Raw genomic sequence first — 26,060 nt, forward strand, 5'->3', positions numbered from 1 at the left:
CCCGAGTTGGCTGCCGCTCCACAGCTCACAGCCTGACACACACCATCCACAATCACAACAGTTGGCGACGTGTGATTGCAGATGCCTCTCAGATGTGTCGGCCTCCCCTGCAGCGGCACCGCAGACGACACCCCGCCACATTTTGTCTTCTACTGTTCACTCAGTTGCTTTGCTGCCACTTATCCATGTTTTGATGGGTTAGTTTGCTGCACTGTATTGGTTTAAAGTAAAGAATAATGTGTGACTGGTGCACAGTGGCTGTGGCTTAATGCTCAGAGGTAGCTTACAGCAAGTAAAGCAGAGATTAATACGATTTTTAGCTGACGATTCTTAGATCCATTCGCTGATTTTCCCTTTCATACCAACTTTATACCATCTAGTATAAAGACAGTGTACTCTCAGAGAGTGGAAGTATGTCTGGACAACTCATGAAACATCTCTTTACATCTTGTTGAATTCAGTTGTGTAGAGCAACTGAATTCAACAGCAGGTCAGCAGGTCATAGCCTGTACATGATGCATAATCTGTGCAACTTCATTAGCTTTGTTAATCAAATAGTCAGATGGTTGTTGGGATGATATTTCTCCTCTCCTTTCATAAATGATGAATAAATATATTCACTGCTAAAGGAGGTAATAAATGAAGGACTGAAGGTCTTTTCCTAAATACCTAGAGCATTCGTACATGTCACCATACAGACGCTTCCAGGTTTAACATGGCCCTGGATTGTAATCAGTTGGGTTCATTAAAGATGAACTCTCTTCAGTTATTAACTTAAACTGTCTCTACGCGGGGGAGACATTTACCACAAAGACCGCACGAAGACTATGAGAGTGAACACTCGGGCGTTCATGAGTACTGAACTGAGTCTGACTTTGTAAAGTTGTAGAGACACTATGGTGACATGATTATACTGTTTTTATTCCCTTTTTCTCTGGAGAATGTGTTCCTGCTCTGTTTCATTCACTGTTTAGTTTTGTTTCACTTGTTGTTTACTTTCACTTTGCTAGCTGATTGTTTACGTTCAGGTAAAGATTGTCATGAAACTATGATAAGTTAGGAGTCACACTGGTCACAGTTACCACTAAAAGTACATACAAGTACCTGCACTAAAGTGTGTTTCTGTAAAATACCAGCAGCTTTGATCTAACAGTAGTGTTTGAACCATCTGACATGAGTTGAAGATCACTGGATAGAAATAAAAACTTTGTGATGAAATAAAAATAACAGCAAAATCATCCATCTGTCTATATATCTATATACACATCTATACACAAACACAAGTTTGTAACTGAGTTTTACGTTATGGTCTAAAGTGCATCAGTAAGTCCTGCAGACTACAGTTTCCCATAAATCATCTGATTTACATCACTGTTTATCTTTTTCTGATTTATTCTTATTGTAAACATTCATACACACCTGTGTGTTACAACTAGTCAGGACACAGGAACACAAACCATTTTCTTCCTCTTTCATCTTTGTTTTATTACTTTCATTCTATTCAACATTTTCATTTTATTCTCAAACAAATATTCACTGTTTTTGTCCTTTAAAACAACTAAGAGATGCATGCTCAATAATCCAGGTAAGCAAATCTCAGAAAGTTGATTCTGTTCATCTGATGGTTAATATGCAAGCTGCTATGACTATTGATGAGAGACCAGGAGTTATACACAGCAGTGTAAGCTGCTGGGATTCTCATCTTAGGGATGTCCACTCCCATTTTTCACATTTATAAAACTGGCTCAGTGTGGTGCTGGTTTCAATCACTATGCAGCTGCAGTGTTTATAAGGATGAAGAAGTCACTTCAAGGAGGGAAAGTTTCTCACACTGAAAATGCTGCAACCACATGAACAAAGTCAACTTTGTTGGATGAAGAGGAAAATGAATATATATATTTAAAAAACCATGACTGAGTGTATCTGTAAAGGTACACACATAATGGACATTCAGTTTGTCTATTTCTTATTACCTTTGTGTTTTGTATATAATCTCTAAATGTCACTGAGAAGCAGATGAGTCGATGCTTCTGGTGATAAAGTGCTCATTTATTTAATGTAATTTAATTTAAGTTGAATTTCTGCTTCATTTTCACAGTTCATTCATTTTCATAATGCCTGCTGATTGAAACTCACTTCCGCCTGTGAGCTCCATAAAGAGCACTGGATTTTATCACATGTGACTCTGCTTCAGTCACATCCCAGCAATGAATTAAAGTCATTATGTTTTAAATGACATTGATATAAAAAGTCAAGAAAGTACAAATGATACAAGAATCCAAAATGTAGTTTGATTTCATCATAAAAAAAATAGATACATTAAGGTGTTTAAATTACACAGAAAGACAGAGTTTACACACTGTGTGTCTTTGTCTGCTCAGCTGTTTGCAGGTTTACCTCCATGTCAGTGTGGAGCTAAACTAGACAATAAAGTGCTGTGTACTCTTTTCTGTCAGGATAAAGTATAAGACAGTCTGTACACTGAAGTCCAGCCTGAGCTCTGAGGAAAAGCAGCAACAACACAAACAGCTTAAAGTGCACAAAAATCTGGAGACTGATTCATGTAATAATTAAATAAATTCCCCTAGGGATCAATAAAGTATTCTGATTCTGATTCATGTAGGCTTCATTAAAGAAAAAAAAACTGGCTGATAGACTGAAGGCTACTTTGAACTACTGGAAGCATCTGTGATTGTAATTAAACTCAAACATATGTTCAACATGAGTCCTGTGTGGGTTTCTTTTTTCAAACTAACAATGAAACTGTTTTTGTGATGTTTCTGAAACAGTTTCAAAACATTTAACACAGAAAAGATGTCGATTGAGTGTATTTAACTAAACAGACTCTTAATACGATCCAACCAGTTCACACTGAATGCATCTGGTGAGCATGTCATCACAGTGTTGTCTTCAGTGCAGCAGTACTGCTCCTGCAGATACTTCCTGTCAGATTTCTGTCCTGTAGACTTATCACTCAGACAGGTATCAAGGTGCACGGTGGCTTTAAACCTGGAAGAGAGGAGCACCAGGGACAGAGCCAAGCAGACGACAGCGAACGGGACACTTTCACTCTCTTCCGGGAGGATGAACGGGATGACGATGTGGTTTCTTCCTGGTGGACCATATTTTGTTGAGAGAGACTTAAATCTTTCCCACACTCCTTCATCTTCCTGCAGAGGGCTCACAATGATATTTGGGATCTTCTGTCCTCCGGCTTTCTTCAGTGAGTTCCAGTAGTTTGGCAGATTTGGGGGTTGATGTTCGTCAAAAAGAATTCCACTGTGGGGAACAAACGGTAGTGAAAGATTACGGTAAAAAACTCTGTGCTGTGGCCTCATTTTCCCTGTTGCAATGCCATAGGTTACATCAGGTGTGGTGCCACAGTTCCAGGGAGAGTACAGGACCAGGTCAGTGATGGTGGGCAGAGGCAGCAAACACTTGGCTGGGATCATGGAGTCTGTGATTGATCCATGTGCCACAAAGATTATGTCAACAGTGTCATCATGGTTCTTCTTTTCTTCTTCATCAATTTTACTTTTCAGAAAATCAAACATGTCTGAGAGTTTTCTGAAGGTGCCAGACTCTGAATTTTCTCTCAGCCACTGCAGGACAGTTTCGTCTTTGCAGTTTTCTGTTGCAAGGTTTATTAATCTTTTCCTTTCAGCAGAGCTCCTGGGACTTTCAGGGCGACATGCAGCAGCCAGCCTTTTCCTTTTATAAAACAACAAAAAAAATAAATCTTTTTTAGCAAGTGCAGAAAGCTTTGACTGGATCACTGTGATACTAAAGAGAGTGAGGTTATATATGTGCACACATATGCAGATCTGTTGTGATATTTTTAATCATACAAGTTTTCTGCCACCCTGTGACAGACAGCATGTCCAGCCTGTCACTATAGAGTTTGACTTTAGCTGAGTTTCACTTCTAACTACATTAAACTTCTGCAGTGAACCACAGATAAAAGACCTGCAGAAGTCGTGACTCTACATACTATTAACAGAAGATTTGCTATAATTATAACAAACTCTGTGAGGAAGGATTTCATGTAAAAAATAAAATGGAGGCAGGTATGACCTCAGGTTTATCACTCAGCTCTCTTTCTCCTTTTTCTTTTAAAACTGGATTCATGTTCATTTGATTTCTGTCAAAGCTTCAAATCTCCACCACCCCATAATGTTCAAAAAGCCCCATTCAAAAAGTGGATTTAGACACAATTAATTTAAATAGTTTTCTTCATTGTACAGTGACTGAAATATGAAAATCTTTATTATCTTCCAAATAAATTTGTTCTTCAGAGACTCACAGAATTTCCGCTTGTATTTCCAACGCCTCTAAAAAAGCCATGGCTCTCAGAGCCATGATGAGTTCGAGTTTATCTTTGTCCATATTCAGTCGATAATCAGCTCAGGAACACAAAGCAGCTCCTCCTCCTGCGACCTGAAGAACAACCATAAATCAAGTGTAGCTGTAGCTCAGTGATATTATTCTGTTTTAAAGATCTTCAAAGTGAACAAAGACACGTCCACTCAGATTTACACTGTTTCTATTATTTTGTCCACCTGATTTTTGAGCTTGTTAAACTGAAGCCTTCATAACGTCTGCTGATCAATAATCCAACTATGATATAAAGTATGTACAGAGTGGATCACATAGATCACCAATGAAAGCGGCAATAATAATCACCACACATGAAGACGTTAAACTTTCAGTCTGAATCAGACTGTTTGCCTTACCTGCTTTGGAGAGCACAAGTGAGTGTGCGAAGGAGTCTGATCATGTGAGGTGTTCAGCGATCTTTATGTAGCCTGAATCAAGATCACAGGCAAATAAAAACACGGTGAAAGTGAAAGCACAGACACCAGGGTAATCCCCGTTATTTACACAAAGAAAACGAAAGAAAAAAATCTTAAAGTAAAATTCACTGCGTCATGTGGATTATTTATATTATCAATAGTTTTTGTTTTTAACAGCCATTCTCACTCTATGAAAGTAAACAAATTAAGGTTCCAGCAGCAGCTCTGTGAGGCTCATTCATACCAACCTGTGAAGGCAGAGATACAAACACAGTAGAGGTTGTTCATTTTCTAGGTTTTTGCTAGTTTAGCTCTTTGGGGTCTTGAAATCATGGTACATGTTTCCACTTCTTCATAAAAGATAAGACACAGAATTCAATCTCCTCCTCGTGTCAGCTCTGTAAGCAGGAGTCCACCTCACAGTCACAACTGCATTCAGGGAGATGTGAAAATACAGGGAGTCATTTTAAAATTATAATAATTTATTTCAGTTCTCTGTTTAAGAACAGTGTTCCTCTAAATCCCAGTGGAGATGATCTGAGGACCACACGAACTGTCAACTACACAAGCTTGGACATCAACCACTGACACCAGATTAATACATAAATCTGAAATAAATCTATTTTCACACAGTTGGTCTTTGTGAGGATTTACTTTACCTTTGGAAACATATCGGACAACAAAACTGTCCATCACACACCTGACAGGAGACTTTAAACCTCTTATCAGCTGATTTTACAGCAGTGACAGAGTGTTTACACAACAGATGAGAGTTCCTGTAAACCAGCTGATTTACTCTCAGCAGTTCAGCTTACGTGTAGCGCTCTCAGAAACTGTCATGTCTGTGGGTGTTGGCGAACTTTCCCTCTCGGAGCAGCGGCCCACCTCTGGAAGCTTCCCCTTCATCGCGACTCCCATGGATCTCCCCTCCAGTGCTCTCCCTTGTGAAATAAACAAGACAAACCCTGCTGTTCATATTACACAATACCAACAACGAGCTGGCGCTACATTACTAACTCTACTCTCCTCCACTTCACATATCCTGCCCTGTGATGTTCCTTATATTCTGTTGTTTCCTGCCCACAAATAAACCTGTTAGATTCTGTGTATTGTGTCTGCTTTTGGGTTACAGCAAGTGAAGCAGAGATTAATATGATTTTTAGCTGATGGCTCTTAGATCCATTCACTGAATTTAACCTTCAGACAAACTTTATACCATCTAGTATAAAGACGGTGTACTGTCAGTAGAATTAACAAAGCTAACTTCATTGGCTTTGTTAATTGAATAATAAGATGTCTGTCAGGATGATATTTCTCCTCTCCTTTCATAAATGATGGTTCAGTATATTCACTGCCAAAGGAGGTTATAAAGACAGCACTCAAGCTCTTTTGCTAAGCACCTAGAGCATTTGTACCTGTTACCATACAGACACTTCCAGGTCACTTCTCTTAGTTAGGAACGTTCCTGAGCAAAACTATTTAATTATTTGAACATGCCCCTGGATTTTAATTGGGTGGGTTTATTAAAGATGAGCTAACTGCAGTGCAGATCGAATGACGCTGTGGTTCCAGTAAAGTGATCATGCAGCAGAAAGTTAAAGGCAAGTCCTTTTCAGTCGTTAACTTACGACATTTTACCGCTGATTACTGATTTCTGTAAAATACCAGCAGCTTTGATCTAACAGTAGTATTTGAACCATCAGGCATGAGTTCAGGATCACTGGTCAGAAATGAAAACTTTGTAATAAAGTAAAAATAACAACAAAAACATCAATCTGTCTATATATCTGTGTATGCAGACACACATGTTTGTAGCTGAGTTTTAACGTCTAATTTTATATGTTGTTAAAACTTGTCATCTGGTAGAACAAACTTTATTTTCTAAAGTGCATCAGTAAACCCTGCAGTCTTTGGAGTTTCCCACAAATCATCTGATTTACATCACTGTTTATCTGTTTCTAATTTATTGTTATCATCGACATTCATCTACACTTATGTGTTAGAACTAGTCAGGACACAGGAACACAAACCATTTTCTTCCTCTTTCATCTTTGTTTTATTACTTTCATTCTATTCAACATTTTCATTTTATTCTCAAACAAATATTCACTGTTTTTGTCCTTTGAAACAACTAAGAGATGCATGCTCAATAATCCAGGTAAGCAAATCTCAGAACGTTGATTCTGTTCATCTGATAGTTAATATGCAAGCTGCTATGACTATTGATGAGAGACCATGAGCTATACACAGCAGTGTAAGCTGGTGAGATTCTCATCTTAAGGATTGCCTTTTCCTTTTTTGACATTCATGAAACTGGCTCAGTGTGGTGCTGGTTTCAATCACTATGCAGCTGCACTGTTTATAAGGCTGAGGACGTCTGCAGTCAGCTGAGAGTGAAGAAGTCACTTCAAGGAGGGAAATTTTTCACACTGAAAATTCTGCATCAGGTGAAGAGAGTCAACTTTGTTGGATAAAGAGGAAAATTAATATATATATTAAAAAACAACGTGACTGAGTGTATCTGTAATAGTACAGACATGATGGACATTCAGTTTGTCTATTTCTTATTACCTTTGTGTTTTGTATATAATCTCTAAATGTCACTGAGAAACAGATGAGTCGATGCTTCTGGTGATAAAGTGCTCATTGATTAAAGTTTAATTTCTGCTTCATTTTCACAGTTCATTCATTTTCATAATGCCTGCTGGTTGAAACTCACTTCCACCTGTGAGCTCCTGAAAGAGCAGTGGATTTTATCACATGTGACTATGGTTCAGTTACATCCCAGCAATGAATTAAAGTCATTATGTTTTAATTTAAATTAATATAACAAGTCAAGAAAGTACAAACGATACAAGAAACCAAAATGTAGTTTGATTTCATCATAAATAAAACAGATACATTAAGGTGTTTAAATTACACAGAGAGGCAGAGTTTAAACACACTGTGTGTTTTTGTCTGCTCAGCTGTTTGCAGGTTTACCTCCATGTCAGTGTGGAGCTAAACTAGACAATAAAGTGCTGTGTACTCTTTTCTGTCAGCATAAAGTATAAGACAGTCTGTACACTGAAGTCCAGCCTGAGCTCTGAGGAAAAGCAGCAACAACACAAACAGCTTAAAGTGCACAAAAATCTGGAGACTGGTTCATGTAATAATTAAATAAATTCCCCTAGGGATCAATATAGTATTCTGATTCTGATTCATGTAGGCTTCATTAAAGAAGTGAAACTGGCTGATAGACTGAAGGCTACTTTGAACTACTGGAAACATCTGTGATTGTAATTAAACTCAAACATATGTTCAACATGAGTCCTGTGTGGGTTTCTTTTTACATCTGAGCTCCACAGATAAAAACAATAAAATGGTTTCATGTTTCTGGACCAGTTTTTAAGAAACTGACACAGAAAAGACCATAAGATGTGGATGAGTGCATCTAATTAAAAAGACTCTTAAAATAATCCCACCAGTTCACACTGAATGCATCTGGTGAGCAGGTCATCACAGTGTTGTCTTCAGTGCAGCAGTACTGCTCCTGCAGATACTTCCTGTCAGATTTCTGTCCTGTAGACGCATCACTGAGACAGGCATTAAAGTGAACGGTGGCTTTAAACCTGGAAGAGAGGAGCACCAGGGACAGAGCCAAGCAGACGACAGAGAACGGGACACTTTCTCTCTCTCCTGGGAGGATGAACGGGATGACGATGCGGTTTCGTCCTGGTGGACCATATTTTGATGAGAGAGACTTAAATCTCTCCCACACACCGTCATGTGGCTGCAGAGGTCTAACGATGATGTTTGGGATCATGCGTCCTTCAGCTTTCTTCAGTGAGTTCCAGCAGTTTGGCAGGTTCAGGGGTTGATGTTTGTCAAAAAGAATTCTACTGTGGAGAAAAAACGGTAGTGAACGGTAAAAAACTCTGTGCTGTGGCCTCATTTTCCCTGTTGCAATGCCATAGGTTACATCAGGTGTGGTGGCACAGTTCCAGGGAGAGTACAGGACCAGGTCAGTGATGGTGGGCAGAGGCAGCAAACAGCTGGCTGGGATCGTGGAGTCTGTGATTGATCCATGTGCCACAAAGATTATGTCAACAGTGTCGCTGTGGTTCTTCTTTTCTTCCTCATCAATTTTACTTTTCAGAAAATCAAAGATGTCTGAGAGTTTTCTGAAGGTGCCAGACTCTGAATTTTCTCTCAGCCACTGCAGGACAGTTTTGTCTTTGCAGTTTTCTGTTGCAAGTTTTATTAATCTTTTCCTTTCAGCAGAGCTCCTGGGACTTTCAGGGCGACATGCAGCATTCCTATTTGCCCTTTTATTAGAAAAGAACAAAGAACGAAGATTAGCAAGTGCAGACAGCTTTGACTGGATCAGTGTGATACTAAAGAAAACTGAACCTTTAAGTGTCTGAGTGAGGTCATAAATGGTCCCAAGTATTTAGTTCTTTTGTGATATTTTTAATCATAAAAATGTTTCCTACCAAGCTGTGACAGACATGTCCAGCCTGTCACTATAGACTTTGATGTTAGTGTCCATGTTAAATGCTGATTCTGCATTTTCACAGTTACACTCTCAATCACCCTGTGATGTTAGCTCCACTTAAAAAGTGGATTCATACATTTAATTTTAAAAAAATATTTGGGGGGGTTTGCGCAGTGACTGAAACATGAAACACGTTTATTTTTTAAATCAATTTGTTCTTCAGAGACTCACAGAATTTCTGCTTGTTTTTCCATCGCCTCTAAAAAAGCCTCCATGAGTCTGAGAGCCAGGAAGAGTTCGAGTTCGTCTTTGTCCATATTCAGTTCATAATCAGCTCAGGAACACAAAGCAGCTCCTCCTGCGACCTGAAGAACAACCATAAGTCAAGTGTAGCTGTAGCACAGTGATATTATTCTGTTTTAAAGATCTTCAAAGTGAACAAAGACACGCCCACTCAGATTTACACTGTTTCTATTATTTTGTCCACCTGATTTTTGAGTTTAGCTGAATGACAGAAAACCTCTGTGAACAATTGAATGTCACCAGCTTGTTAAACTGAAGCCTTCATAAAGTCTGCTGATCAATAATCAAACTATGATATAAAGTATGTACAGAGTGGATCACATAGATCACCAATGAAAGCAGCAACAACAATCACCACACATGAAGACGTTAAACTTTCAGTCTGAATCAGACTGTTCATGATTATCTGAAGAATTAAAGGTGAAGTGCAGTAAAATATTCAGTGTAACTATTTCTGAAGTAACTGAATGAAGCAGACTAGAAATCTGTCACTGAAGTAAAAATCTACTTTACCTTACCTGCTTTGGAGAGCACAGGTGAGTGTGTGAAGAAAATATAAGTATGTGCTGTCTTCATCTATGAGCTTAATGGAGTCTGAATCATCGGTCATGATCACAGGCAAATAAAAACATGGTAAAAGTGAAACCACAGATACCAGGGTAATCCCGGGGATTTACACAAAGAAAACGAAAGAAAAAAAAACTTAAAGTAAAACTGCTTAATCAGAGTTCTCAATATTATTAATAGCTTTTGTTTTTAGCAGGCATTCTCACTCTCTGAAAGTAAGTAATTATAGTTTCAGCTAATTTAGCAAATAACAAAAGCCTAAGTGTTGATGAAAATACCTTAAAGTTCACACATATTTATGCAGAACTTTAATTACTACACTTTTCCTCTCACACACAATCACACTCTGCTGGTTTGTCTACAACATATGTTTTGCTTTCACTTTCTTTTGCATTCTTTGTTTAACCTTTATCATATTTATCTAATATTATAGTTTTGTCTTCCTTTGTACAATGACTTGCTTTGCTGCCAGCAGACTTATCCATGTTTGTGACTGTTGTTTTCTGATATTTCTAAAGTGAAGTTTATTTATATAGATAAAAAGGGTTAAAAAAGCTTAAAAATGTTGGTGAGCAGTAAATAAAAAAGGGTTAAACACACAGTATTGCTCTCGAACAGCTCCTCTTATTGGAGTGGGGAATAACAACTACCCTCCCTCTTCTTCCTGCCCTTAAACACAGATTGTTAGCACAGGCACCATACTGAGCACAGGTGGAAGAGAAAACATGGAAATGAGATTTTTTGTACTGGATCAAAAAGTAAACACCTTGCAGCTCAGTTTAACTGCAGAAAATCAAAGGTGAAAGAATAGAGGCAGAAAATAGGTTTTAGTTTATTAATGTCACAAGTTTTGAGTTGAAAGTTCACCAAGAACCTCTTGTTCCTGATGTTTATTGGTCCTATACTATATCTCCGGTATGTGTCCATCCCTACTGTATACAAGGTTCTAGTGTCTTTTACCAACCAATGAAACCAGTTGAAAATTGAGGACCTTCAAAGTGCAGGAAAGTCTGGGGTGCAGTGAGGCTGGACTGACTTGCTGACAAGAGGCATGATGATGGTGAGTGTGATTTCTCTTCTGAGTAGTTGACTGTGAAGAATCTGTGGAAACTAACCACAGATCTGCAATCAGGACAGCAGGACCAGGTGAAGAAAAACCCTGGAGCGCTCCAACTGATCCAGTAAATGGCTGCATCTGCTGGATTCATTATCTGGTTGTATGTAGCGGAGTGTGTTGAAATGAGGACCCAAATGCTCTGATGTCAAGAGGCAGAATTTACTACACCAGAAATATTCTCACCATTCACTGACAGAACCATGTGGACAATGTATTACCTCTGGAGTTACAGTCACAAATGCCATTTAAAACTTTACAGTGCAAAACAGAAGCCTTGCTTTAATCATCTGGGGTGTGTGTCACACAAACATGTGTTGTGGTCACAAGAACCAGTTTACTGGATTTATTTTGAAACAACTGGAAACCTTGAGATTTAAACAAAAGAAAAACAAAAAGGAACATCCAGATTGTTATATCTGGATGTTATATCTGAATATGACTGCTCTTGGCAATGTCATGGGGTGTACTGAAGTGCATGAATGAATGTATATTAACAACTGAAATTAAGTTAACCAGATGAAGCATGAAATGTCTTGCTCTTGTTTTCTTACTGTCTGCAATGACATACATTTAAGAATCATGCTGAAGAATCACCACCTATTGTTCTTTGTGTTTTCCAAACCATCCCAACTTTTTCTGCTTTGGGGTTGTATATGTAATCATAGTAAATGACACATGCTTGACTACAGACCAGTTTTGATTGAAACATCTGGCACAACTTGGCCCATGTTTTAAGATTCTCTGCATTCATTTGTGTGAACAGATGGCTGAAAAAAATTCAAATATTGAGGTACGACAGATGTATATTAACAAATGAAATGACATTTTGGTTATCTTTTATGCATAACAGAAAACCTTAAAATAATGTGGTTCAAACCTCAAAACATCAGGAATGTTCAACAGATATGGTTCCCTCATACAAACTGTTTCTCTTATCGATTTTTTGGTCTTCCAGTCATTCTGATAGAAGTTCATCTTGGCTTCATCTTTTCAAGACTTTATTATCAGTGCTGTGCAGGCTATCCTTCTTGTTCCTGAGCGTAGCCAGTGGTTTGCATCTGGTTGTAAACTCTTGAGAGGAGATATGTCTGTGAAGGTTCTCAGTCATCAAGACCTCGTAGTCTAAGGAGTTTGGGAAGAAAAGCATCTGGACTTCTTTAAGTTGCTTGAAGACGTTTCACCTCTCATTTGAGAAGCTTCTTCAGCTCTACGGTCAAATGGTGGAGAGTCCCAGGCTAAGTCCACACTAACGCGTTTTTGCTTTGCTGACTTAAAATGCAGCGTTCACACTAGCCCGGATAGATTTGAATATGGCGTTTTCATTTGAAAATGCTCAGCGTCCACACTATCGTTTTCAGTCATTTTCACAGAGTTGTGCGCCCACATTGAAACGGCCAAAAGCGCTTACATTACAGTACTATGCATGCGTGAAACACAAAAAGATTCGGCCTGCCTCATTTCTGTCTGCCACTTATTTACCTTTCGGCTCTTTGAAACGTTGCGGCAAAATGTCGAGGAAAAGCAAGAGTTTTTTAAATGGACTAACAATGAGAAGGAGTTGTTGCTGCAAGTAACACAAAAGTACGAAGTAGCAAAAGCGAGTGAGAGTTAAACAATTTGAAGAAAAGCTATCTGGAGCATGTACAGACTGATATTAATCTTTAATGGGGCTGTCAAAACTGAGAGCAAACAAAACAACTGCTGCATAATGCCCTCCGCTATCTTAGTTTAATTGGTCACATGACTGCATCACATGATTAACATGCGTCATCGTTTTAGAAAGTCTCGGTTTTCGCTGTCCACACTGCAACGCAAACACACCGTCTTCAAATGTATGCGTTTTGAAAACTATATGTTTTTCCTTGGAGAAAACGTTGTCTCAGTGTGGACAGGAGGCCAAAACGGAGAGAAAACAATGCGTTTTTAAACAAAAACACATTAGTGTGGATGTAGCCTAGAGCAGCTCTCAGGCTGCTGGTTTATTTGTTGTTCTTGGATATTTAAAAGTAGAGTGGGAGGAGGAGCCTTCACCACCTCTTCTGTGGAATCAGCTCCCAGTTTGGATTTGGGACATGCTCTCTATTTCTAGGATTAGGCTTAAAACGTTTTCTTTTTGGTAAAGTATATAGTCAGGGTCAGATCAACTGACCCTGAATCCTTCCTTAGTTATGATGAAATAGGCCTAGATATCTGGGGGATTCCCACAATGTGGTGCATTAACTCACCACATTTAATTTTTAGTTATTATTCATCTGTGGCTCTCTTCCACAGCATGTTTTTGTCCTGTTTTCCTCCCATCACCTCCAACTGATCACAGCACATTGCCGCCCCTCCATGAACCTGATCGTTCTGTTAAAAGGGAGTTTTTCACTCTTAAGAGTTTGTGTAATTGTTGTGGTTTCTCTATATTATTGTAGGATCTCCACCTTACGATATTAAACATGTCGTTATAATTTGGTGAAATATAAATCTTACTGAATTTAATAGATAGGCAGATCAATACTTTATTGTTCCCACAAGGGAAATTGCTGTATTACAGACCATGATGAAGAATAAAAATAGTATTAATTTATCATCTACAATAAACAACAAGTCAGAAACAGCTTTAAAATAAAACATTGTATTAATATTCACCCAGAAACACCACATATCTGACACAACTGAATAAAATATTTACAGGAGTTACTCTGCTTGACATTTACTTTCAAATATATTTGCTTGCCGACCTTTAGACACTGCCCTGTAAACGTTTTATTTGAAGGGCTCGAGTGTTTTTGTTTTACAGCTGAAAACAGCGATAATCCTACTTTAATAACCACATTATTTCAACATGAATAAAAAAAACAGATTAAGGATAGATAACTAGTTCTTTTAAACTTTCTTATCAGTCACACACTTCTGAATTGTGTGTCATCAGCCTCTTTCATATCGCCTCTCCTTCAAAGACACCACAACTGAGCTGCAGCAGACTCTGGACACTTGCAGTCCAAAGACAAAGGAAATCAAATATGGCAGTCAACAAAAATAGTATCGAATGTTAACACACATCTTATAAGCTTTCAGTAAGTTGCAGGAATAAAAGAATCATATCCTATAATCATGTGTATATGCTTTGTATTTTTAAATACAGAGATAAAGTAACTAAGTGTATAAAGAACAACAAAGTCCTTTAGGAGGGATGGTTTTTATAACAAAGGTGACAGGCTCTGGTGTTCAAAGCACACAAACAGACGGACAGTAAGGAGATTTGAGCATTAAGGAGCAACTCGCATCACTGATATTACGTAACTGTTAAAACTGTCACGGTTTGCGGGGGCAAGCCGTGTGGAATATATATAGGACCAAAAGGCGGCAGCTCTGGTGCAGGTGAGTGTTTATTAACAACAAAATGCAAACAACAAAGGCGCTAGGAACATGAAACAGAAACCTAAACTGGGTAAACTAACAACACAAACCAGAACCGAAGATGCAGGGAGATCCGGAGAACTATACACGGAGAGACGCAGGGAGAACGAGGGGAAACAACACAGACGAACCAGCAACTACTATGACAGAAGACACAACTTAAATACACCCAGAGAACACAGGGGGATTACATACAGGTGGGGACACAGCTGGGAGTAATTAACATGACGAGACTAGGGAGGCAAACTGAAAACACTCACATAAGACACAGACCTTCACAATAAAACAGGAACTTACACATGAAGGACACAAACTAAGAAACGCGGACTAGATACAGGAACACACGGGCAGAACAGAGTAAACACTAACCAGAGGGAGAACAGAACCAAAATCGCGAAGAGAAAACACAAAATGCTGGGTCAAAAGGACCCAGGATCAGGACAGTACCCCCCCCCTCAAAGGCTGGCTCCAGACAGCCCAACAAGAAACAAAACAGCCAGAAAAAAAAAACAAAAAAAACAACCCGACCAGGGCGGGCGGCGGGGGCCCAGGAAGGAGGGCTCGAAGCAAAACAAAACCGGAGCACCAGAAGGCCAAAAGACAAAAACAAAAAACGAGCCCAAAACCAAAAGAAACGAAGCACACCAAAACACAGGAAAAAACAGAGTCCAAAACAGAAGAGTTCAGGGGGCCGACAGCACAGGAGTCCAAAACAGTTCGGGGGGGCCGGCCAGGGGGCCGACGGCACAGGAGTCCAAAACAGAAGAGTTCAGGGGGCCGGCCAGGGGGCCGACAGCACAAGAGTCCAAACAGTTCAGGGGGCCGGCCGCGCGGAAGGCAGCGGGGGCCACTCAGGCGAAGGCGATCCGGGCCAGGCAAAGCACAGGCTGAAGACACGGAGGCTGGGCCAGGCGAGGCTGATGAAGCTGGACCAGACGAGGCTGATGAAGCTGGACCAGACGAGGACGAAGACTCGGATGAAGCTGGACCAGATGAGGACGAAGACTCGGATGAAGCTGGACCAGATGAGGACGAAGACTCGGATGAAGCTGGACCAGACAACGACGAGGCGGCCGCAGGTGGCGGCTGGACAGGCTCCTCGGGCCCTCCAGCTGACGCGGCGTGAGGCTGAACGGGCCCCTCGGACCCTCCAGCGGAGACAGGAGGCTGAACGGGCCCCTCGGACCCCCCAGCGGAGACGGGAGGCTGAACGGGCCCCTCGGACCCCCCAGCGGAGACGGGAGGCTGAACGGGCCCCTCGGACCCTCCAGCCGACGAGGCATGAGGCTGGTGTGGTTCTCCGGAACCACCAGCTGACGAGGAAGGCTGCTGGACGGGCTCCTCGGGCCCCCCAGCTGAAACAGGAGACAAAGGCCAGAGCGGTCCCTCGGACCCTCCAGCGGAAACAGGAAACGAAGGCCGGAGCGGTCCCTCGGACCCTCCAGCAGAAACAGGACACGAAGGCCGGAGCGGTCCCTCGGGTGGCTGCTTAAACTCCAGGGGTCCAGAATCAGCTGAGGACTGGGACCTAGCCTCTGGGGAAGCCCTGGAGCGGCAAACTGTGCCAAAGGCGGCTGAACTACGAAAAGCACCTTGAGGTAAAACTATACTTTCTCCCTGCATGGAGTGAGTGTGTGAGACCACTATTACTGGAGCCAGAGTTACGGGTAGCGGGGGCACTGGAGCTACTGGGGCCTGCGCTACAGGCGGCACTGGAGCTACTGGGGGAGGCTGCGGGGCAGCTAACCGAGCTGAGGGAGGCTGCGGGGCAGCTAACCGAGCTGAGGGAGGCTGCGGGGCAGGTGACACTGGGAGCTGAGTTGCTGGAGACACAGGTGCCGCTGGTGTACTGGGGTGAAGGCAACGAGGATGCAGTCCCTCTCTTAAGGGAGGATGGAATGATTTAGTGATAAGGCTTGATGGGAACAGATGCTGATGCTGAGAATACCAGGCAGCGAGGGCTTCCAGGAGGGTAGCTGACTCTACCGTGCCTGGACCGCCCATGCCAAACAGTTCGACGCATATCCTGGCTCTCAGAGCTGTTATTAGTTGTTTTAATCTGTTAATGTCCAAAAAACCAGCTATGCAGAGGGTGGAAGACAAAAAGTTGTCAAAAAAGACCACCTGAAGGAGTCTCTTGGGGGTGTCCTCAGCGTGGATTACTTCCCGGCAGTAGTTCCACAACTGCGCGAGATACTGAGACCGTGAGTCCGCAGGATCCATTTGATGGTTGCGTCGTTCTGTCACGGTTTGCGGGGGCAAGCCGTGTGGAATATATATAGGACCAAAAGGCGGCAGCTCTGGTGCAGGTGAGTGTTTATTAACAACAAAATGCAAACAACAAAGGCGCTAGGAACATGAAACAGAAACCTAAACTGGGTAAACTAACAACACAAACCAGAACCGAAGATGCAGGGAGATCCGGAGAACTATACACGGAGAGACGCAGGGAGAACGAGGGGAAACAACACAGACGAACCAGCAACTACTATGACAGAAGACACAACTTAAATACACTCAGAGAACACAGGGGGATTACATACAGGTGGGGACACAGCTGGGAGTAATTAACATGACGAGACTAGGGAGGCAAACTGAAAACACTCACATAAGACACAGACCTTCACAATAAAACAGGAACTTACACATGCAAGGACACAAACTAAGAAACGCGGACTAGATACAGGAACACACGGGCAGAACAGAGTAAACACTAACCAGAGGGAGAACAGAACCAAAATCGCGAAGAGAAAACACAAAACGCTGGGTCAAAAGGACCCAGGATCATGACAAAAACAACACTGAAATGTGTTGACGATTCATTTGAATTAAAATGGGAGTGTTTTTCTGTACTGTACCTGAAAATATCTTGTTTATCTCAGACTCACACACACAGTTACTGGAACAACACTGATAGAAAACAAGTCCAACAGGTTAAAGACATGCAGAAAATATTTTTTTGGACGACTTGTGACCAAAGCAGTCATAATAAAACCTGCAGATTAGAAACTGAAAGTTTTGACTTTAATCGTTTAAAGTAAAACTAAAAGCTGCTGTAAAGCCAATTGTATTCAAAGTCTGCATTCAATATTTATTTTCATACATTTCAAACTTTTCTCTCCTCTAGTTATTTAATGTAGAAAAATATGATGTTAACATTCATAACAGCATGACATGCAGCTCCTGTTAAGAATGTCAATATTTTGTTTTCTCTCAATGACAAGAATAAATATTTTACTTGCTTTATTCACTCCTGTCATTTTCATTGTTAAAAAAAGGGGGAAGAGCAAAAAACGCTAACCTGTAATACTCAACAATTATTGGGCGATTGAGAGAAAGCCCTTCTTTAATAAACACCACTGAAGAGTTGCTGTGGATTACAACTGCTAGTAAATATGAACTTCTGTTTTTTAAATGTATATTCAGTAATAAAGATTTGGATTCACTCGTCTGCCAGAGCCAGTTATTAATAATGACTAATGATTAAATGCAGAGAGGTGTTTGAGAGAGATGAGTGTAGAAAAAGAAGAAGATTAGGCTACTGGAATAAGTGGCATAACTAAGGGAAGGTTCAGTGTCAGCTGATCCTAACTACGAGCTTCATCAAAAAGCAAAGTTTTAATCCTTATCCTAAAGGTAAAGTGGGTGTCTGACTCATACCTAATGGGCTCAAATTAACATGTATCTTAAAAAGAAATAAGAACTATAAGGAATACTGAAATGTGTTTAATTTTGGACTACTAACTTGTTTTAATGAATAGCTGAAGCAGTTTTACTTCTTGGTGCCTGCGGTGGAGGTGTGCTCCCTGGCCTGCTGCAGAGGAGGGGGGATAAGTTAGATCACACTGCTATCTTCTTGGCTTTTTCAGTGACAGAGCAGAAAGACGAGTGGGTGGCAGCAGCCTTGGAGTGACTGTTTCCAGCGTGCAAAGCACCAAAACAACAGAATCGGCTGCCATAGACAAACTGAGCAAACTGACAGCGGTGTGTGTGCGTGGGGTCCTTTCTTCTGTGCCTCTGCACTGATTTAAAATTCTGTTAGCAGGAAGTTTATGTTGAGCTCGGTGTGTTTGATTTGACTTCATATGTGAAAAAAACAATTACACACAAGTGAACAAACATTAAAATGACCAGAGACCGAAAGAAAACTCGCACACAGAAAATGAGCTGAGGGAGACACCTGGTGGACAGACACAGACATGACAGGAAGAAAGACTAAAGTGCAGAGTGGAGACAAACAGCTGGAAATACTTGTTGGAAAGGATTGTCATGCTTCAGAAAAACACACAGCACACACTCTAACAGTCCTTTATTTGCACTGAAGGAGACACGTGAAGAAACCAAATCACACAATAATGAAGTGAACACATTTATAGTCAGTGTTCAAGATGATGGATAGAAATGAAAATCATTTTAATGTATTTTTATGTCTGTGTCTTACAGCAGATACAGCATTTACATAAACTCACTGGCCTTTTTCTACTGAACACTCTTTACTGATGGATGATTCGTTGTAAAAAGTGGATCTACCAACATTTTATTTCTTTGTTATTGTGATTAAAATGTCAAACAAATATATTTTCCACTTTTTGTGTGACAGATGCAGGAATTTCTCTGTCCTGCATGTGGAGAAATCTGCTGTTAAATCAGAACATTAACAGGTTTCAGGTTGTATTCAAACACATATTACTGTGTATCATGTGTCAGCAGGCATGTGTTAACAGGGACTATGAAACACGTTATAAGATGGTCTCAGGCTAAAAATACTTTGCTTCGTTTAAAAGAATGTAGGCAAATCTTTTCACGGATATGCATTAAAACAACAACAAATATGTAAATGAGTAATATCCAAGCAAATAAATAAATAAAATAAGACTCTTTGTTAATTCAGGATTCATTTTTGACATATTGAATCCTGATAGTTTCTCAGCAGCTTCGTCATAATGTGTTTTTGTTATCATACAAATTGGACAAATTCAAAATATCCATAAAACCAAAATAATCTGCTGTAGTTTTTGATGCTGTACCAACACGTGTGATCATACTGTTGATGATTTAGCCTTCAGTTTAGAAGCATTAATAACAGCTGACTGTAGGAATATAATTATTTATGTTACTGCCTCTTTTGCTCTTCCTTATTTAATGATATACAGCAGGAGAATGCATGGAGGACCTGTGATAAATACTGTATCAATAACAAGCATGAACCTGTTTACGCTTTCTCTTTGGAATATGAATGAAGTTATGAACGAGGGAGAAAAAACGTCACGTGACTGCAGGCCAACAAATCACAGCAGAGCAACAAAGTAAAAGGAGGAGTGTCCATGCGAGAATAGTCACGTGCACAGATATGGCTGCTGAACTCCGGGGAGAGAGAAACTTAAGTATCGATCCCATCACGTCAGTGTAGATCAGTCTGTATAGATGCTTGTATCGATCCGCTCAGCCTGAGTTGAAGCAGCGATGAGTTCAGCTCAGTATCTGAGAGAGTTCATCAAGGAGAGACTAACTGCTGTTTGTGAAGAAATCTTCTCAGAGGTTCAAAAAACCATCGTCCAGTATGAGGAGGAGATCAACCGTCAGCACAGACTGCTGGATATCAGCCGGAAACCCGACAGAAACTCACACATCATAGGTATGGACATGTTTTTAACTCTGTGCTGTTCAAGCTCAGATTCTTCAGCGTGACTGACTTTACTAGAAGAAGTTAAACTGGGTATTTATCAGTGCTGTGGGTCAGTGTCCAGTGATGGTCCATGGTCACTGCTAGGTTAGCTCCTGGTAGCAGCAGAGTAAGCCAATGTAGACAGCAGCATCTCTGAGCAGACCAGGGACGGATCTAAAGAAATTTTCTTCGGGTGGCAAAATCAAAGCCTTTTCTTTTCAAACACATATGCAGGTGGTACAATGATTAAAATGCAGTAAGTATACACTTTTTTCATATAAATATAGTCTATAACTTAATCATTGTCTGTAGCCTACATACTTAAAAACTTTAGTTACATAAAAAATGTGAGTTTTGATTCCTACTGTATAGTCTGTATAATAAATAAATATGTAGCCCAATAAGTATAAAATCCAGAAAGCTACACAACATAGGGCGGTTCATTTACACACACAAGTCTAACTTAAGTTTCACACTGTTTTCGTTAGAAAAGATTCAAATTGTTACATGTTAAATTTACACAAAATGTCATAAATCTGCACTGTCATGAACAAAAATGTAAACCTAATTTTTCATGATTTGTTGGGTTAACCCTCTGAGGTCCAAAATATAACCGGACATTTTTGACACCTTTTGATTTTACATTTGTATTTCACCCTCAGACTGTTTCATTTTATTTTTTTCCCCTTTGCCTTGTTTGGTATCATTCTTTTCAGCTCAACCTCGCATATCTGAATTTAATTGTTTTTTCATTGACATCATTCATTGATCTGAAATCACACAAAAAACAAAATCCCACCAGTATTATTTTACTGTTAAAAAAAACAACACAGACATGTTGAGTAAATTATTTTTATAACTTGAAATGCAAATATAAATTGTACATTTTGAAGACTTATGCACACATTTTGTAAACATGTCTGAATCTAAACTAGTTTATCTTTCCACAAAACCAGATTATAATAAATACTTAAACAAAGTGCTCTAATGTTTATTCTGCACTAAAATTTGGAGAAGCTTAAAGAAAAAAATGTTTTTTTAAAGAATACTCATTTTGTTGCATTTATTTATTTTTTAAACTTTATTTTCTCCAACAGGATTCCACAGTTCATCAGGTGTCAGTGTTTTAGGTCCTATTGATATTGTTAGACAGACCATCTAACATGATAGACCTTATCACATGACCTGGTGATGAAGCTCTACAGTGAACATGAAAAATATAACGCCAAAGTGCAACATTGTTTCTGCAAAAATGACAAGATGCTAAAAGAATGTTAACAGAAAACTATTAATTTTATACATTTACAAATGAATATATCTCACTGCTCAGTGGTGCCTTTATTTTTAATGACAGTTGCACATTTGAACTCTTACACTTTAAACTATTTCAAAACTGGAAAACATTCATGCGTTTTTTGCATCATCACCTGTGAATTCCACCTCATTGCCTGAGAGTGCCTCTATGACCCGCCTCAGCTGATGAAAACATCCTGCATTCATATACTTAATTTAACATGATCAATACCACACTGTGGCGCCGGTCAGGCTACAATCTGAGCTCACTGTCTCTCCAATTGATCACGATTTATTCAGGCTTTGATTCATGCTTTTATAAAATAGTGTTGCGTGTGTTCTTGTATCATCACATTAGTTACCTTGTTCTGTTTTTTTTTCTTTGTTCCTCAAGACCTCCCACAAAATCATGACTGTGAGGAAGAGGAGGGTCTGGATGAGCAGCAGGTCTGTAACCAGGAGATGGACTCCAGTCTGGACCAGGAGGACCCAGAGCCTCCACAGATTAAAGAGGAACAGGAGGAGCTCTGCAGCAGTCAGGAGGGAGAGCAGCTTGGACTGAAGCAGGAGGCTGAAGGCATTATCGTCTGGACTGGGGAAGAGCAGCGGAGAGAGATGGAGACCATCTGGAAACCTGTGATAAAGTTACACAAAATAGGTATGTAAGACTCTGATGTCCTAATAAAAATGAAGGTCACCCATGTAGGTGATGAGTAAAAATAACATTGTAAAAAAAAAGAAAGATAAATGGCCTGCATTTGTATAGCGCTTTACTCAGTCCCTAAGGACCCGAAAGCGCTTTACACTACATTCAGTCATCCACCCATTCACACACACATTCACACACTGGTGATGGCAAGCTACATTGTAGCCACAGCCGCCCTGGGGCGCACTGACAGAGGCGAGGCTCCCAGACACTGGCGCCACCGGGCCCTCTGACCACCACCAGTAACATTGTAATAACATTGTAAAAATAACAGTGTTACTAAAAATAACATTGAGCAGAGTGCGACCAACTGTTCGGGTAACAAAAAAAAAAAAAACTCTGTAACTCTCCGTGTGGTCAACAACAGACACACATTATGCCCGTGTCGTGGACTAAACCAATCAGAGATAGTCAGGGGCGGGACCTCTCTGATTGGCCGTGGTCCAATTGAAAGTGCAGTTGGAAGAGGGAGGTCAGTAGCTAGAATAAAGCGATATCAATTCATTAAATCCTAAATCGACTTTTAAATATAACTGTGTTTTGCCAGAAACGCCAGATTCTCAGATTAAAGCTCACAAAACCATTTCAACAACAACCAAACAGCAAATGAGAGCAGGTACACGAATTCCACACAAAGACGTAAACACAGAACGGACCGACGCATTAGAATCAACTTTGTCTTTCTCGGCTTTCTCACCCGACGGCCCGTAGACGGACACGCTGTCGGAGCTCTGTGTTCACGTCTTTTTGCGCTGATTCTGAGCTTCAGGTTTTGTCTCTCTCCAACTAAAATTCACAGAGCCAGCAGCAAAAGAAGCAGCAAACTGCGCTTCACATTTGGTCAATGTCGTCATGAATTCCCTTTGAGTTTTGCTGTTTTGCTTCCACCACGATAAAAATCACACTTCATGCACAGCTAGCTCTCTCTCTCTCTCTCTGTACTTCAAGAACAGTTTCCCGTCTCAAATCTGTTTTCTGCATTATTCATTCGCTTATTACCCACCAGTCTACCGTTGATTACAGCGCTGTCGGCCGCTGTCTTTTTCTTTTTTTTTATTTACTTAAATGACCTCGGAAAAGAAAGCCTAATTTCTGCTGTTTAATACTGAAGAAAAACTTTTTAAAATTATGCAAAATTACAGAATATTTTTAAGGTTATAAAAAGCCAGGCCAGAAAAATCTCCTTCATGTTTTTCTGTGTTTTATTCTCAGTTACTTTGACACAAAAGCATCTGCTGTGATGTTCACAATTCTGATGAAGTCTCACATACATCAGTACTGATAAATGATCAGAATTATAATATTTCTGACTGTCTGAGACTAAATTGAATCAAATCAGGACTTTGAGAACCTGAATCGAATGGATTATAGAAATCAGTGATGATACGCAGCCCTAGTGAGCAGCCTTGGCCTAACAGAAGTGGATGTAGCTGTGGGTAATAAGAAAAGATGAAAAGAACTATTGATAACTTTTTTTGTTAAGTTAAGGCCTGATCCATCTGAAGTTCATAGCCAGCTGTGACATGGTGCCATCTGTCTTTGAACGCTGAAAAAGCACAGTGTATCCAGAAAACACATTATATGCTGCAAAAAATGCACTGCCCAAGTGTCCACTCTCCCCATTGCCTTTCAGCAACAGACAGCAACAAACAGGTCGTCAGAGGAGGCCAAGATGATGATTAAGTTTAACATTTTCTACAATATTGACAAAGCACTTTAAGCATAAGATTGTTAGTTAATAATTTAGAAATGAATATTGTCTGTATGGACTGCAACTCCCCCCCCAAAAAAAGTGCACATGTAAAACTGCGGTGTTAAGTGATGCGGTTGAAACATTTTAGTCCGCCTAACTTTTGTGCTGGTGCAACGATGGCAAAAAGTTAGTCTAGAGCCCTGTCAGTAAATGTATTTTTATCATTTTGTTCCTTTGTGCTTTCAGACCTCCAACAGCAGGATCTCTCTGAAAAGGACGGTGTTCTCACAGACCAGCAGGTCTGTAACCAGGAGAGGAACTCCAGTCTGGACCAGGAGGACCCAGAGCCTCCACACATTAAAGAGGAACAGGAGGAACTGTGCAGCAGTCAGGAGGGAGAGCAGCTTGGACTGAAGCAGGAGGCTGATACTTTCATGGTGACTCGATCTTATGAGGAAAGTGACCACAGTGAGCAGCTTCTTTCTCACAGCTCTCCTGAAGGAGAGAGCCGAGATCATGAAGAAAATGGGCACGTGGAGTCAGGATCTACTAGAAATACAGAGCTGAAGAAGAGACGTCACAGAAAGAGAAGTCATAGACAGAGACTAGACAACACTGCTGTGTCAGAGAGTCAAAGTAAACCTGTCTCAAGGAAAAAGTCTCTAGAATGTGACATCTGTGGAAAAACCTTTCGGCATAAATTTGTGCTGACTATACATCTGAGAGTTCACACAGGCGAGAAACCGTACACTTGTAACATCTGTGGAAAAAGATTTTCTCACTCATCAGCATTAAAAAGACACAAGAGAATTCACACTGGTGAGAAGCCATATTCCTGTAGCACCTGTGGAAAAAAATTTATTCAGAAATCAATTTTGGACTGTCATGAAAGAAGTCACACAGGTGAGAAACCATATCCTTGTAGCACGTGTGGAAAAAGATTTTCTGATTTATCAGCAATTAAAAAACACAGGAGAATGCACACAGGTGAGAAACCATATTCATGTGGGATCTGTGGAAAAAGATGTAGTCAGAAAGCAGCATTGGAATCTCATGTAAGAACTCACACAGGCGAGAAGCCGTATTCTTGTAGCACCTGTGGGAAAAGATTCACTCGAAAATCACTTTTGAACTGTCATACAAGAACTCACAAAGATGAGAAGCTGCATTCTCGTAGCACCTGTGAGTCATAGCAGTGTGTTGGTGGTAGTGCTTACACTGTCAAGTCACTGCAACAACTGATTGGAGATGATTCATATTCAAGACAGTATTTTCTGCTATTTTAGGTCCTTTACAATTTAAAGCGTCTTGAGAGAACTGTCATTGTGATTTTGTGCTTTATAAGTAAAACTGAATAAAATTGGATTGTCTAGAGGAGTGAAGAACTCTCATCATTCTTTGTTCAGTTTATTACCTTATTCTTATAATTGCATATCCTATTAGAGTGATTAGAACATGCTGTAGGTATTACAGGTACTGCGCTGCAGTGGTTTGTAACATATCTATCTAATAGACTCCAATTTCTTCACGGAAATGGAGAGTCCTCTTCACATGCTGAGCTTAATTATGGAGTTCCACAGGGTTCAGTGCTAGGACTAGGGCTGCTCGATTATGGCAAAAATGATAATCACGATTATTTTCACTGAAATTGAGATCACGATATTTATTTAACCCTTTAAGACCTACTATAGAACAAAGTCCACCAGAGCTTATATTATTTTTTTACATGCTGTAGTGCCATTTGTGGGAGCATTTCAAGTTGCTATACATCAATACAACTGTTATAGCCCATGTTTTAATAATAAGTATGCATTAAGTCCATAGTAATTACATAAATTGCAAAAAAGTGCAATAAACTACAAAAAAAATTGAAAATCGCTTTTGTTTTGTTTACATATATTTCTACTTGGAGAAATTTAAGAGGCTTATCCCTCAAAACTTTAAATACAATAAAGTTGCAAAAAATAGTTTCCCACCACAGGAAATTTATTTTGAGTGTCTTCATAGTTTTATTTTGGAGATACAGCAATTTTTATATACT

At 40.1% G+C, this 26,060-nt stretch overlaps 3 protein-coding genes across 3 annotated transcripts; 1 reads left to right on the top strand and 2 right to left on the bottom strand.

The window, feature by feature from the left end:
* Positions 1–1,472: 1,472 nt before the first annotated feature.
* LOC146713870 (uncharacterized) lies at positions 1,473–4,427 on the bottom strand. Its single transcript, XM_085450510.1, has 2 exons — positions 4,304–4,427; positions 1,473–3,711 (listed from the first exon to the last, which is right to left on the bottom strand). The coding sequence occupies exons 1-2, from the start codon at positions 4,384–4,386 to the stop codon at positions 2,832–2,834; spliced, it is 963 nt and encodes a 320-aa protein (XP_085306636.1). The 5' UTR covers positions 4,387–4,427; the 3' UTR covers positions 1,473–2,831.
* Positions 4,428–7,340: 2,913 nt separating this feature from the next.
* LOC146713871 (uncharacterized) lies at positions 7,341–9,587 on the bottom strand. Its single transcript, XM_085439117.1, has 2 exons — positions 9,502–9,587; positions 7,341–9,100 (listed from the first exon to the last, which is right to left on the bottom strand). The coding sequence occupies exons 1-2, from the start codon at positions 9,585–9,587 to the stop codon at positions 8,227–8,229; spliced, it is 960 nt and encodes a 319-aa protein (XP_085295243.1). The 3' UTR covers positions 7,341–8,226.
* A 10,426-nt stretch (positions 9,588–20,013) lies between these two features.
* Positions 20,014–25,396, top strand: LOC146713872 (uncharacterized). The gene is made up of 3 exons (XM_085450495.1): positions 20,014–20,297; positions 22,015–22,278; positions 24,266–25,396. Exons 1-3 carry the CDS (start codon positions 20,126–20,128, stop codon positions 25,210–25,212), a joined length of 1,383 nt encoding a protein of 460 aa, XP_085306621.1. The 5' UTR covers positions 20,014–20,125; the 3' UTR covers positions 25,213–25,396.
* The last annotated feature ends 664 nt before the right edge of the window (positions 25,397–26,060 follow it).

The sequence above is a fragment of the Copadichromis virginalis genome, linkage group LG3, assembly GCF_057382275.1.
Source record: "Copadichromis virginalis isolate Kocher_CV1m ecotype Utaka linkage group LG3, C_Virginalis_male_GT1.1, whole genome shotgun sequence".
In the NCBI taxonomy this organism is placed as follows: domain Eukaryota; kingdom Metazoa; phylum Chordata; class Actinopteri; order Cichliformes; family Cichlidae; genus Copadichromis; species Copadichromis virginalis.